The 12486-nt window shown below is 49.2% G+C and overlaps 7 protein-coding genes across 7 annotated transcripts; 5 read left to right on the forward strand and 2 right to left on the reverse strand.

Annotated features, from left to right (window-relative positions):
• Positions 1–534: 534 nt before the first annotated feature.
• Positions 535–2419, forward strand: N7471_002051 (putative Golgi matrix protein; the record flags this gene model as incomplete). Its single annotated transcript, XM_057274771.1, has 7 exons — positions 535–568; positions 615–718; positions 773–851; positions 911–1191; positions 1245–1960; positions 2012–2118; positions 2178–2419. The coding sequence occupies 7 exons, from the start codon at positions 535–537 to the stop codon at positions 2417–2419; spliced, it is 1563 nt and encodes a 520-aa protein (XP_057139409.1).
• A 382-nt stretch (positions 2420–2801) lies between these two features.
• On the forward strand, positions 2802–3646 carry N7471_002052 (guanylate kinase; the record flags this gene model as incomplete). The annotated part of the gene is made up of 5 exons (XM_057274772.1): positions 2802–2811; positions 2883–2987; positions 3067–3174; positions 3229–3359; positions 3410–3646. The coding sequence occupies 5 exons, from the start codon at positions 2802–2804 to the stop codon at positions 3644–3646; spliced, it is 591 nt and encodes a 196-aa protein (XP_057139410.1).
• Positions 3647–4029: 383 nt separating this feature from the next.
• aspD (septin aspD) lies at positions 4030–5433 on the reverse strand. Its single transcript, XM_057274773.1, has 6 exons — positions 5227–5433; positions 5039–5167; positions 4902–4983; positions 4710–4847; positions 4427–4640; positions 4030–4372 (listed from the first exon to the last, which is right to left on the reverse strand). Exons 1-6 carry the CDS (start codon positions 5363–5365, stop codon positions 4034–4036), a joined length of 1041 nt encoding a protein of 346 aa, XP_057139411.1. The 5' UTR covers positions 5366–5433; the 3' UTR covers positions 4030–4033.
• Positions 5434–5582: 149 nt separating this feature from the next.
• Positions 5583–6305, forward strand: N7471_002054 (mitochondrial 54S ribosomal protein bL32m). Its single transcript, XM_057274774.1, has 2 exons — positions 5583–5978; positions 6045–6305. The coding sequence occupies exons 1-2, from the start codon at positions 5639–5641 to the stop codon at positions 6080–6082; spliced, it is 378 nt and encodes a 125-aa protein (XP_057139412.1). The 5' UTR covers positions 5583–5638; the 3' UTR covers positions 6083–6305.
• A 518-nt stretch (positions 6306–6823) lies between these two features.
• On the forward strand, positions 6824–8085 carry N7471_002055 (SKI complex subunit WD repeat protein SKI8; the record flags this gene model as incomplete). Its single annotated transcript, XM_057274775.1, has 7 exons — positions 6824–6826; positions 6878–6914; positions 6980–7240; positions 7300–7466; positions 7522–7615; positions 7668–7854; positions 7905–8085. 7 exons carry the CDS (start codon positions 6824–6826, stop codon positions 8083–8085), a joined length of 930 nt encoding a protein of 309 aa, XP_057139413.1.
• A 153-nt stretch (positions 8086–8238) lies between these two features.
• Positions 8239–9130, reverse strand: N7471_002056 (kinetochore Spc25 family protein; the record flags this gene model as incomplete). Its single annotated transcript, XM_057274776.1, has 2 exons — positions 8848–9130; positions 8239–8783 (listed from the first exon to the last, which is right to left on the reverse strand). Exons 1-2 carry the CDS (start codon positions 9077–9079, stop codon positions 8239–8241), a joined length of 777 nt encoding a protein of 258 aa, XP_057139414.1. The 5' UTR covers positions 9080–9130.
• Positions 9131–9351: 221 nt separating this feature from the next.
• N7471_002057 (uncharacterized protein) lies at positions 9352–12399 on the forward strand (the record flags this gene model as incomplete). The annotated part of the gene is made up of 3 exons (XM_057274777.1): positions 9352–9454; positions 9502–10698; positions 10751–12399. The coding sequence occupies 3 exons, from the start codon at positions 9352–9354 to the stop codon at positions 12397–12399; spliced, it is 2949 nt and encodes a 982-aa protein (XP_057139415.1).
• Positions 12400–12486: the final 87 nt, after the last annotated feature.

The following is a 12486-nucleotide window of genomic DNA, read 5'->3' on the forward strand; positions in this document are numbered from 1 at the left end:
GAAAATTATACCCTCTACATTCTACATATCACATGCTACGGAGGACAATTGATATGAGTACAACAAACCAGTCCTGCTCTTATCCCTTTTGATACCTGTTTTTATCTACTTAGGTCGTATACAATGAGATATAGTGAGATAGTGAAAGGGATTTACTAACTCCTGATGTCGTACGTAATGTCGGAAGAATCCTACGATTCTTTTTTTTCCAATGGACATACACCATAGGGGAATTCCCTTGGCATACTATGGGGAACTATAGGCTCGTAGTGTGCCCCATACGCACATAAGTAAAGTACGATAAAAGATCCAAACATATCAAGGTAGATACAGGCCAAATAGACCAAATTAAAAGTGGAAATAGAATTGAAAAGACCGAAAAGACCAACCCTGGAGAAGTGGAATGGAGGTTGATAGATTAATCATCTAGGCATAGGGCGGAAAGGGCGCTAGCCACGGGTGTTGACAGCTTACCCTGGAACCTTGGGAATTCACCATCTTCCTCCCCCAAGGTCTCTCCAAACACCACACAGCATGAGTGAGGGAAATCCACCGTCTGCTACACCAAGTAAGGGCATCCCTTTTGTGAATTGGAACCCACTGACCCCACAAAGGCGCAAAGTCCAAGAAGAACAAGAAGAAGGCCGCAAAAGCCAAAGCCGACTCCAAGGCCGACGAGCATCCAGAAGATGCGCCAGCCGATCACAATGACACTGATGTATGTGGTGAAATCCCCCTTGATTGTCATTACACCTTGCTGAGATCTCACAAGAACGAGCCCCATAATGCCAACGAGGACCCCATACAAGTGCCAGAATCCAATGGCGCCAAGCCCGACACGATAGATGGCAGTCTGCCAGATCGGTCTGTCAATAAACAGGAGCCCATGGCTACTAGCGATGCCCCCCAGGAACCGATATCCAGTCCGACCCCGCTTCCGATGACACCGAGCCAAAGGACCGATTCGATGCACTTGTTCGAGATCGCGACTCGTTACGTGCAGAAGTAGCCGACATGCGAAAATCACTGGAAGAGATTCAGTCCAAGCACACCGCAGACATGGAAGCCCTGCAGCAGAAATTGGACGACGCGGAGAGCAAAAAGGAGCAGGCGGAAACGCAGTTCCAGATGCTCCTGGAACGAGTCAATACCATCAAATCGCAATTAGGGGAGAGGCTCAAAGAGGATGCTGTGCGTGGATCAGAATTCACTACTCGGGCTTTTTGGCTAATCTTGCCCTATAGGAGGAATTGGCTCTAGCGCGATCACAAATCGAAGACCTCGAAGATGAGAACAACAACTTGAAGGAAGAAATCGATTCAAAGTCCACCCAGCTGGTAGAACTATCGGGCGATTCAGCAGAGAAAGAGAAGGAGCTGTCTACTCTTCGGGAGCGGACGAACTTATCCCAACAGAATTGGTTGAAGGAGAAGGAAGAATTGCTCGAACAGGAGTCATACCTCCAGTCGGAGTTTGAACAAGCGAAGGAGGCTATGCATAATTGGGAAATTCTTGCCATGGAGGAGCGATCTATCCGGGAGAACTTGAACGAGAAGGTCGGGGATCTGGAGGAGCAGCTCAGCAGCCTGAGAGATGGTTATGAACGAGCCACCCATGAACGCGACACCCAACAGTCAACAGTGGATGGCCTCCAGCGGGCTTTGCAGGAAATTCAATTGGCGCGAAAGCAAGAGCTGCGAGAGCTTGTCGAGAGCTCTGATTCTCAACTCGAGGACCTCAGACGCTCTCTGCGGGAAGCACAGAAGCAGGCTACTGACGCCGATAAAGGTCTGCAGAATGCCCAGGAAGAGATTGAGCGAGTCCGGCCATTTGAGAAAGAGGTCAAGGAGAAGAACCTTCTTATTGGCAAGCTACGACATGAGGCAGTCACGTTGAATGATCATCTGACGAAAGCCCTACGATTCCTGAAGAAAGGAAAGCCGGAGGATAATGTTGACAGGTACGTTCTTGTTACCTCAAACTACCTCAATTCCATGCTGACTCCATACAGACATATTGTCACCAACCATTTCCTGCACTTCCTTGCCTTAGACCGATCTGATCCGAAGAAATTTCAAATATTGCAACTGATCGCTGCACTCCTAGGCTGGAACGATGGTGAGTACTGCATACTGCAAACGAAGAATTTCTCGAGCCCATCTGATTATTGAAAATAGAGCAGCGTGAACAGGCAGGTCTTGCCCGCCCAGGGACCTCGAGTATGCCCGGGAAGCTCCGAGTCCCTGGCACTCCCCTCCGCACCCCGAGCACGCCAAACCTGGCAACGGAGTTTATGGACAATGGTGCCTCTAGTAAAGAGACGTTAGCCGAACTGTGGTCTAATTTCCTGGAGCAAGAAGCGGAGGTGGGTAATATGAATCCATCGCGACGAGGAAGTCACCAGGGGCCTCTCAAATGATAGAGTGCAAGAAATGTATGTATAAAGCAGGAAAGTCATAGAACTTTGGATATTGATACTTTGATACTTTGAATACCTTGTCCTTTCGATAATTGCCTACATGTATCCATATATGTACAGTTAGTTAACTAGAATGTATAGTTAGATATACACCCACATAATAGCCAGAAGCGCCAAGAAACTACGGGGCTAACCTTGGAATGATTTCTTCCGCCTTCCTAATAAATAATTAAGCTAAGCTGTATTTGGACGAAACAAAAGCCGTGGGCCAAATAATCACTTTATCCATTTTGAGTTCATTCCTTATATGCCTCTCTCGTCTTTTCGTGCCTTCTCAGCGTTCTACAGACAATTCGTCCGTGCGACTCACTCTGCATCTACAATGGCCTCCGGTAAGTAAAGATGCTTCATAGCAGAACATAACCCGTACGACATACTGACAAGGCCACTTTTTATACTAAAGCCTACCGCCCTATTGTGATTTCGGGCCCATCGGGGACTGGAAAGTCGACTCTGCTCAAGCGATTGTTCACCGAGTATCCTGATACATTTGGATTTTCTATCTCGGGTCAGTGCCAATACAAGCGACAAGGGGAGGGGTGGAACGAACTCGCAAACAGTTTTGCTCACACACATTCCCGGAATAGAAACCACACGATCCCCGAGACCCGGCGAGCAAGATGGCCGTGAGTATAACTTTGTCACAAAAGACGCATTCCTCGATCTAGTGGCCAACAACGGGTTTATTGAACATGGTTAGTTACACTGCTAGCTATAAGAAGTCGGACGTAAGTTAACCGGTAGAGCAGCTCAATTTGGAGGGAACTTCTATGGAACATCAGTCCAGGCGGTCAAGAATATCGCCGAGAAGAAGCGTATCTGCATACTGGACATTGAGATGGAAGGAGTCAAACAGGTGAAGCGGACGGATCTCAATGCGGTAAAGTGTCCTAGACAATCCGATAATGGGACTTTATTAATGATCTACAGCGTTTCTTGTTCCTTGCGCCACCTTCTCTCGAGGTGTTGGAGCAGCGCCTCCGTGGCCGTGGCACTGAAACCGAAGAATCTCTACAGAAAAGACTCACCCAAGCTCGGAACGAGCTTGAGTACGCAAAACAGCCTGCGGCTCACGATAAGACCGTTGTTAATGATGATCTGGAGAAAGCATATGTTGAGCTGCGGGATTGGGTTGTTGACGGTGGTAAGTTCGGTGCTGCGCAATAGTACAATAGTACACTACATTATGCATAAGGAAATGTGATTTAGTCGATGTCATGGCTAGCAAGGCGACAGCCCCGTTTGGTATCTTTCAATCCAAGAATAGAAGTTTCTCTCGTCAAGTTAATTAAGAAAACTAAGTACATGGAAAGCACCGGAGATGGGCACGAGCACTGGTGTGCCAATTCTCTTTTCCCCGGCAATACAGGCTCGATGGTTCTCCCGAGAAGACACAAGATGGGATGTAGGATACAAACGAAAACAAACGCAAAAGAAAGGAAAAATGGGATATCTGCAAGGGCCTGCTGGCGTCAAAAGAGGACAGTAAGTTTTCGGAGAGGGCCGTCGCACAACGGTCACAGCGCTCGCATCAGACATGAAAGATCACAGAGTTTAGTATCCGTTCATGCCTGTGCGCTGCGAGTTGCGGCTCAGCTCCCGGTCCGCGGAGGGGCTGATGGGCCGGCTGCCACCGGTGTGGCCACCGGCAGCGCTGCTTTCCTTCAGGGCAAGCAGCTGCTTGGCACGGAAGGTCTCGTAGTGGATCTGGCTGGTAGTCTCGACCAGATCCTGAAGGTGGGTGCGGGTCAGGAAGTTGCGCAGGTAGACGAATTCACAGTGGTTCTCGTCCTCGACGTTGATGACACCCCAGCGGTTCTGGCGGCCGCGAACCTGCTTGCCGTTGACAACAATGGTCTTCTCACTGCCGACAACGGAGAAAGGAATGATGTCCTGTAACTAGAGGTTAATATCAAACTATAACCGCTCTGCCTGGGTCGAGCATACCTTGATCTGAGCGTTGATAGCACGCTCCTCATCATCGAGCTCGTCATTATCGTAAGGGTACATCTTCAGGTTGTGGAAGGAGAACTCCTCCTTGATGCGCTCCTTGAACGCCTGACGCTCTTCGAGGGTGAGGGAGTCGGACTTGGCAATAACGGGAACAACGTTGACGACATCGGACAGCTTCTTCAGGACAACGATATCGATGGGCTTGAGGCTATGCGGGGTCAATGGGTCAGCCCAAAAGAGCTCCAAGAAAGCCAAGGAATGTGCGGGGCAAACTCACGCATGGCCGGAGGGCTGGATGAAGAACAAGCAGCAGTGAACACGAGTATCTTGGATGTAACGCTCACGCTGAGCGGTGAGTTCCTTGCGGAGGTATGCCGAGTGCTGATCCTTGATGTACTTGACAATGGGGTCCCAGCTGATCATGATTAGCTTAGACCTAGTAGCTGCAGCGTGATGGGGCTCAAATTACCATCGATCGTTGTTGACCTGGTCACCGTAACCAGGTGTGTCAACAATGTTCAAGCGGAGACGCACGCCGTTCTCCTCAATAACTAGTCACTCGTCAGCTATTCCGCATCGAGAACGAGTCCTCGATAATAAACGTACTGTGCGACTCTGTCTTGATCTCGGTGGTGGAGCGAACGGGCTCGGAGGGGGTCAGACGGCCCTTGGAGTCAATCAGGTGGGATGCGAAGATAGTGTTGATCAGAGTCGATTTTCCGAGACCAGTTTGGCCTAACGCGTGAGAGATTAGCTGATGATTTTATAACAGGGAGGTATTTCCCAACACATACCGACACACATGACATTGAACTGGAAGCCACGCTTCAACAGCTTGCGCTCGATTTGCGAGGTAATGCTGTCAAAACCGACATGGCTATGGGGAAAAACAGTGGGCTGTTGAGCTGAAGCTGCGGTGGTAGCGGCGGCCATTATGGAGAGATAGAGAGATTAAGCTGAAGAAAGACAGAAATAGAAGCCAATCCCAAAAAGACCCGAAGAGAAGAGAAGTACATATGTAGATGAAGCAAGAGCACCCCTTATTATCATCTTTCCGAACTCAGGGGTGGTCTATCCCTAATTGGGACTAGCGTACCTCCACGAGAAAACTACCATCTTTGCGCTTTTGCTTCAGACCTGTGATAGCTCCCAACATTATCAGCTGAGAACTACCTCCCCTTTTTCGTACTTGAACCTATTTCCACCATGGCATTGCGCCTCCTCCCTTTCGCTCCGGCAAACATGTCGCGCTCACTTCTTTCCGAGTCCCTCCAATTCCCCCGACTCTCTCGGTTCCTCCCGATCACACCTATCGCGACCAGCGGATTCCTACAACCGGTTTCGATCTCTCTCAATATTCCATCCCTCCTCTCAGATCTTTGGGATTCCGTCCTGCGCGCCGTTCCTAAGAAGAAGACCTCCCACATGAAGAAGCGTCACCGACAAATGGCCGGCAAGGCCCTCAAAGACGTGAAGAGCCTTAATAAATGCCCGGGCTGTGGCCAGATCAAGCGTGCCCACCTTCTGTGCCCGAACTGTGTCAAAGGTAGGATTTAAGCCCAAGCTGGAGTAACATATTTGGTTATTGCAGAAAAAGCTGACTATTCAACAGACATTAAGGAATCGTGGAGGACCCTGGACATGGCATGAGAGAGCACTGTAAGAAATAAGGGCTTGTCTTTGGGGGAATCAGGATCAACATTCGCGATATCCCAATATCAAGCCCAAAAAAAAAAGAGACTGTATTTCTAGAATTGGTTGTGGATACATGCTGCATGGCAACTGGCGTCTGGGTTTTGCGGGGAAATGTTTCTATATGACTTTATAACAGTTCGATCTAGTAGGTCGAATTTGAACGCTGTGATCTTTTCAATTTACATCTTTCTATGTAAATCCGAAAGCCAAATGGGCTACACTTGTAGATGTTATAGTTACGGCCGATAGAGATGGATGGTCCGGGTGGGAATAATCGGACATGTTCATGCTATTACTACTTTACTGCTCTATATATGTGAACATGCCTGCCTCTACTTGGTTCACTACTAGGTTTGTAGCTATGTAGTCAACCTTGGAAGACAGGATGTACTAGATACATAGTCAATAATACCAAGTACAGAGCGACACTATTTCAACCCTGATTAGCTTTAACAGCTTAATTATTACTTGCTATCCAATAAAATAAAAGACACACGAGTTAGTAAAGTAGATATAACACAGCACATATACATTGATTTGCCTGTGGTAACCATCACCTTCAAAAGGTATCAGCCGTAACGAAAAAAAGGCGATAAAAGCCCCGATAAAAGCGGAACAGGCCTTCGGGTCCCAACGTCATTGCTCCTCCGCAAGTAAAGTCTCGACACAGCCGTGAAAGAGCACGGCATCATCAGCATGGTAAGATCAAACCAAAAAATATTGGAACTCATTGCTAAGTGATGTTTTTAGTCGAAACAATACCTCTCGAGGGGTTCTGCGGACAATGGTGGGCTTGCCGATGCGCATATATCCTGGGTGACAAGTGTGATTTGGCTAATATCTGTTTTGCAGCGCACATAATTGATATCTTCTCGCTGGCTATAACAGACAAGCAAATTCTGTCTACCTCGGGTGCCTCGTCCATCAAAGTGCATTCCACCATAGACGCTGACTTCCCGCTGGTGCAGTCCATTGAGGGTGCCCACACCATTGGCTGCCATCACATCGTGACCAATGGAGATGGCTCCCGTGCAATCACCGCTGGGTTTGATGGCGAAATCAAGGCCTGGTCTTGCCAGGACGGCCATTGGGTTGCAGACACAAAACTGACTGGTAAGCACAGCCCCTCTTTGGATAGCCCACAGGGTGCAATGGGGCTAATAAGAGCACAGCCGACCTCACAGGTGCTGATGCCTGGGCCATATCTATTTCTGATGATGGTCAGTATCTTGCTGGTGTCACGCAGGAGGGGCGTATTAATGTATGGGATTTGGCTGCCGATGGCACTCGGATTCGAGACCATGAGACCAAAGGCAGCTTTGGTACTTGCATCGACTTGGTGAGATCTCAAATCCTGCAGCTAGATAGTGGCCCCTGTTAACTTTGGCGTTTAGTCTCCCGATGGCCGATTGATCGCTTCAGGCCATGAAGATGGCGCAGTTTACATTTTCACCACTGAAACAGGCCGCATGCCGTTCTCTCTCTCAGGTAAGCGAAGTTGACTGAGCCGAGCAGGAATTCAAGTTCTAATTCGGCCTAGGCTTGGTCAATCCCGTACGAGCTGTGGCTTTCTCGCCCAAAAGCAAGATTCTAGCAGCTGCTGGCGACTCCAAGGTCATTGTGCTGTACGATACTTCCTCTGGTGAACAAATTGCCAATCTCTCTGGGCACTCTGCCTGGATCTTGTCCCTTTCCTGGAGCGACACTGGCGAGTACCTTCTGAGCAGGTCAGTCAATATTCCATGCATTCATATAACGGCAAGCTGACATTTCCAAGTTCGTTTGACGGCAAGGTCAAGGTTTGGTCCATGGAGACCAAGACCTGTGTCGCTACACACTCAGAAACAGATAAAGCCGTTTGGAACGCCAAGTGGCTTCCCAAGATCGGCAAGACAGAAGGGTTTGCCACCGCTGGTGCAAACCGCAGCATTGCATTCTACCGCGAGGCTACTGGGTAAAAAGGAGTAGCTGAACATGGGGTATTGCAGAAATGTCTTTGCAACTGCGTTATGACGATTTCAATGGAACCTAGGAAACCTTACTGAAGTATGCATAAAAATCATGAAATTCGTATTGGAACAATAACATTACAAGTGCCCTTGTACTTGTTCTTAGTTCATCGCCTCTACAAACAACTTGCGCATCCGCTTTAAGAACGCCCCAAAGTCTCGATCATCATTGACGAGATCTACCACATGCTCCAAACCATCCCGATCAACCTTGGGGCGGGTATGGAAAACCTCGTAGTCGCGACTGGCAGTGCCCAATTCAAACCAAGCCTCGGCCTCCCAGTCCTTCTCCAATAGATGGCTGTAGACAAATTTTAACCGGTCCTCACGACCGGCGCCTTCAATTCGAATACACAGGTAATCCTGCCAGAACTCCAACTCCGGGAAATTGAGACGAGATTGTGCATCTAAATACTGTGCGTGAGACTTCTGTGCCTCGACCTTTTGACCGATAGCCTTCTGAGTCTCGGCGATTTGCTGCTTCAGACGGTCGCGTTTGGTGAGGCGGGCATCGCGTTCCAAGGTGATAGATGAGATAGCCGCGTGCATTTCAGCCGCTTCGGCCGCTTCCTTTTGGAGGGTTTGTTCATGGGTTTGTGATTTGAGGTTGAGAATTTCGATATCGCGCTGTCGCATGCGCTCATCCTCTGGCAGGCTGTATTAGACGCAGTCGCCCCGGGGGGGGGGGGGGTTTGAATCATCAACTCATACCTTCATATTCAGCCATATTAATGTGGAACTGGTTTCGTTCCTCCAAGACTCGCTTGCGACCACGCTCAATAAACGCGTCAAACTTCACTGTGAATTGTGCCATGGTATTGCGCAGGTCCTCGAATCCAAAGTTGATGCTGGGCAATGAGTCTGCCATTGACGGCGCATCCGCCGTGGCGAGCGGTGGGCGCATGCCACTCGTCGAGAGCGACGGTTCAAATGAAGAAGCCATAGTATTTGAGAACTAAATTGTGAGTGGTGTATGGTGAAGTTGAGGTTGACGCGGGGGACAATGCGAGAGTTCCAAGGTTGTTTTGGGTTGCGGCGCAACAACTCCGAGTCTTATCGATAAGGATCAAAAAACTTTCCGCACTCTCCAGGGCTCTCTTGCTGCATCCTCACATTATGCGCATATGTATGACCTGGTGGACTCTTACTGTTGCACCAGTATCGACATGGTTTGGCCTGGTCCCGATCTGATCGCAAGAAGCAAAGCAAGATCCCATGGATGAACATCCAGGCAGTGCTCTCCACTATGGGCACATAGGACGGGCTGTCTACCTTCCTGATGACCAGGACTGGACATTTACTCGCTCTTTTGCTAGGCGTAAGCACTTCAGCCTCTTTCTCCGAACCAGCTAACATGTCTGCAAGCCCCATCGATCGAGTATACCGGACTGACCAAGACAACAATCCCATCGCCTTTTCGCCCAGCCAAAGCTCGACCAATACCCAGAGTACCTGAGAAAAACCCCAGGAAATTGATCACAAGCGCGCATCCCGATTTGGCGGCATCATGGTCCTCTATTCGCGCTGAACCTTTATCGAAAGCTGTTGCGACTATAACCGAGAAATATGACCCGGAGATCTCTGATCTTTTCGATATCGGTTATGCGATGGACCAGAGGCGACATGACAAGAGGCTGCGCTCAGTTCCAATCGCGGTGGCAGTTACCGGAGAGTGTCGTAATATAATCTCATTCCGCACGCTGGAAGAGGAAATTTTGGTGTTGACTTCTCCACAGAAGTTAGCGTTTCGTGCTCCATCAATCAGTCACATTGAAATGTCTGAATGGTCCAACAGTGGCGCGCCGGTACGTCAAGTACATTTTGCACGTCCCTTGGAGGAGAAGCCCCTGTTCATGGCCGCTCGTCTCCCCAAAATAACTACAATATTTCGACCTCTTTACCACTGGGATCCTGTGCCTATGCACTTCCCGGAAGATACTATACTGGGATCCTCCGTCCCCTTGAAAAACTCTCGACTGGATGCGAATCCAATCGCGGAGGTATCTGTGTCGCGAACAGGTGGCTTCTCACATGCCCATGTGACCTTCAACCCCTGGTATCAGAGACAATTCGCCATTGTAGATATCAGAGGTAAGTGGAGTGTCTGGGAGATCACCGGCAGGCAGCGACTTCAGCAGTCCACTTGGGCTGTTGAGCTCGTCAAATCAGGCTCGTTGCCTTTGCGGGATTATAAACGCAAACATAGTTGCCCTCGGCTTGATGGCTGGGCATCGATCGAGTGGGTCCATAATGTTGGATCGGTAGTTGTCTCCAATCGTCACAGTGTCATAATCTATGCCTTCACAGACAACCAGATTCCACCACGCACGGTTGAACTGGGAATGGCTAAGCAATCTGAGTGGGTTCTAGACGTTCAAAGAAACCCATGCAAGCCATCACAGTTCTGCGTCCTGACGACAACTCGAATATTGTGGTTTGATGTCGGAGCCCTGCCAGGCGAAGACGATACAATTCTTTCTCTATATCCTCAAGTGTCTTGGAGGCACTTTCGAGACCCCGAAGACACGACCTTACGACTTAGCGACATGGTCGTATACCAAGGTATGTGCTAGCGCGATTGAACACGGACTTCAAATACTAAAATACTATCTAGATGTGTATTTCGTTCTGTATTCGCAGATCACTCAGCTGGTACAAGCATTTCCATGTCCCTTTATATCCGACGAACAGACCGAATCTATATCTGTACCCGACCCCCTGGTGTTGGATGCGCCCCTGTTGGCGGATATACCACCAACTAAACGCGACTCTGTGGTGCGATTCTCGAGATTCGTATTTAGAGAGATTGCCCACTCTGTTGCACCACTGGGTATGAATTTCTATAACGCCCACTTGCCATTGATCAAGCTTTTCTGGATGGATTCCGATTTTGCCGTTCACGAATCTACTTTCAAGGGTCCGCGCAGAGATCCAGACGAGCCGGACTTGTTTCGTGAAAGTAGTGTCTTGCGGTTGAGAAAGCGTTATGCTCTGAAATCATGCATCAGACCCACCGATGACTTTATTGTGAATGATTGGGACGAATCAGCGACAAAGAAAACGATTGTTCGTCGTTGCAAGCCCAAAATGGGCCGCACTGGTACAAGGTCGGACTTGCAGTGGACCTTAGATTTCTCTGGCGTCTACAAAATAGCTACGGGGAAGATGAGAATTCGTCGGAAAAAGCAGAAGAAGAGACTAAGGCCCAAACCAAGGACACTTAATGGGTTGATGGCAATTCTACAAGGTGAAATGGAGAATGGATCAAAGCGACCTCCAGGCAGGACCATGGTTGAATTGACCGGCAGGGGAGTTTTGGCAGAGGGTCTTGATCAAAGTGCAGAGGATGTGGAACGACTGATCTCAACACTCGTGCCCGAACACCAGAACCCCGACGCTCACTGTCGGTATATGCTGCTATCACTCCCATCCCCAAATGGGAACTATGGCATGCCAGCCAAACTTTCAGGCGAAGCAGACAGGGATCTTCTAAATACCTATGATCGAATGGTTGATGATTGGATGTCTACCCTGCCTCGCTTCATCTCCGTGCAGACACGTCTCATGAAAGAGAAACTCATTCGGGGAGTTGCTGCCGATCTCATTCTTTCACGGCTGATCAAAATCTCTACCTCGTTAGATAGCATCATACTACCCAAGCCCGCAGATCCTGTCGAGGAACGAGCAATTGAGAAGGCAAATGAGAAGGCAGCGGTACAGAACAAATACCTGCAATCGAGCTACTTCGCATTATTATCATCACAGATCCCGGTAAGCCAGTCATCAATAGCCAAAAGCCGAGTCTCCGGATCCAGACGGGACACGATGCCAGTCCAGCAATCCAAGTACACCGCAGTCCCAGTCCTGGGTGGCCTCTCAGCATTCATCAAATTCAAGAGCCCACGTCCAACACCACGGAACGTGGCAAACCTGCTTTCCCACTGGCCGGTGGGAACCAACCCCCAATACTATGCATGGGAGATGATCGAAAACGAGGAGACGCGGCGGAATTCGAAGGCGCGCACATCCAAGAGCAGACGGAAGAAGCGCTCGCAGACTCGTGACCAATCCCTCCCTTTGACCCCGGCAGTCCCCATGGTCCGAACATGGGGCAGTCAGCCACTTGCACCTCCCCGACTCAACATCAACAGTAGTCAGCCCACGATGGATGGTATGTCGATGACCCAGGTGGAACGGGGAGCTTTTGGAGCCCGCGCACTCAAGAAGCCGAAAAAGAAGAAGAAGAGAGAACCTGGATTTTAGAAATGGCTTGTATATCAAATAATTCAATAATAGATACTCTGTACTATATCGCCTACTATAAAAGACATTGGCTAACCAATCGCGAAT

The sequence above is a fragment of the Penicillium samsonianum genome (genome assembly GCF_028829775.1).
Source record: "Penicillium samsonianum strain IBT 33392 chromosome Unknown utg000002l_segment0_segment0, whole genome shotgun sequence".
In the NCBI taxonomy this organism is placed as follows: domain Eukaryota; kingdom Fungi; phylum Ascomycota; class Eurotiomycetes; order Eurotiales; family Aspergillaceae; genus Penicillium; species Penicillium samsonianum.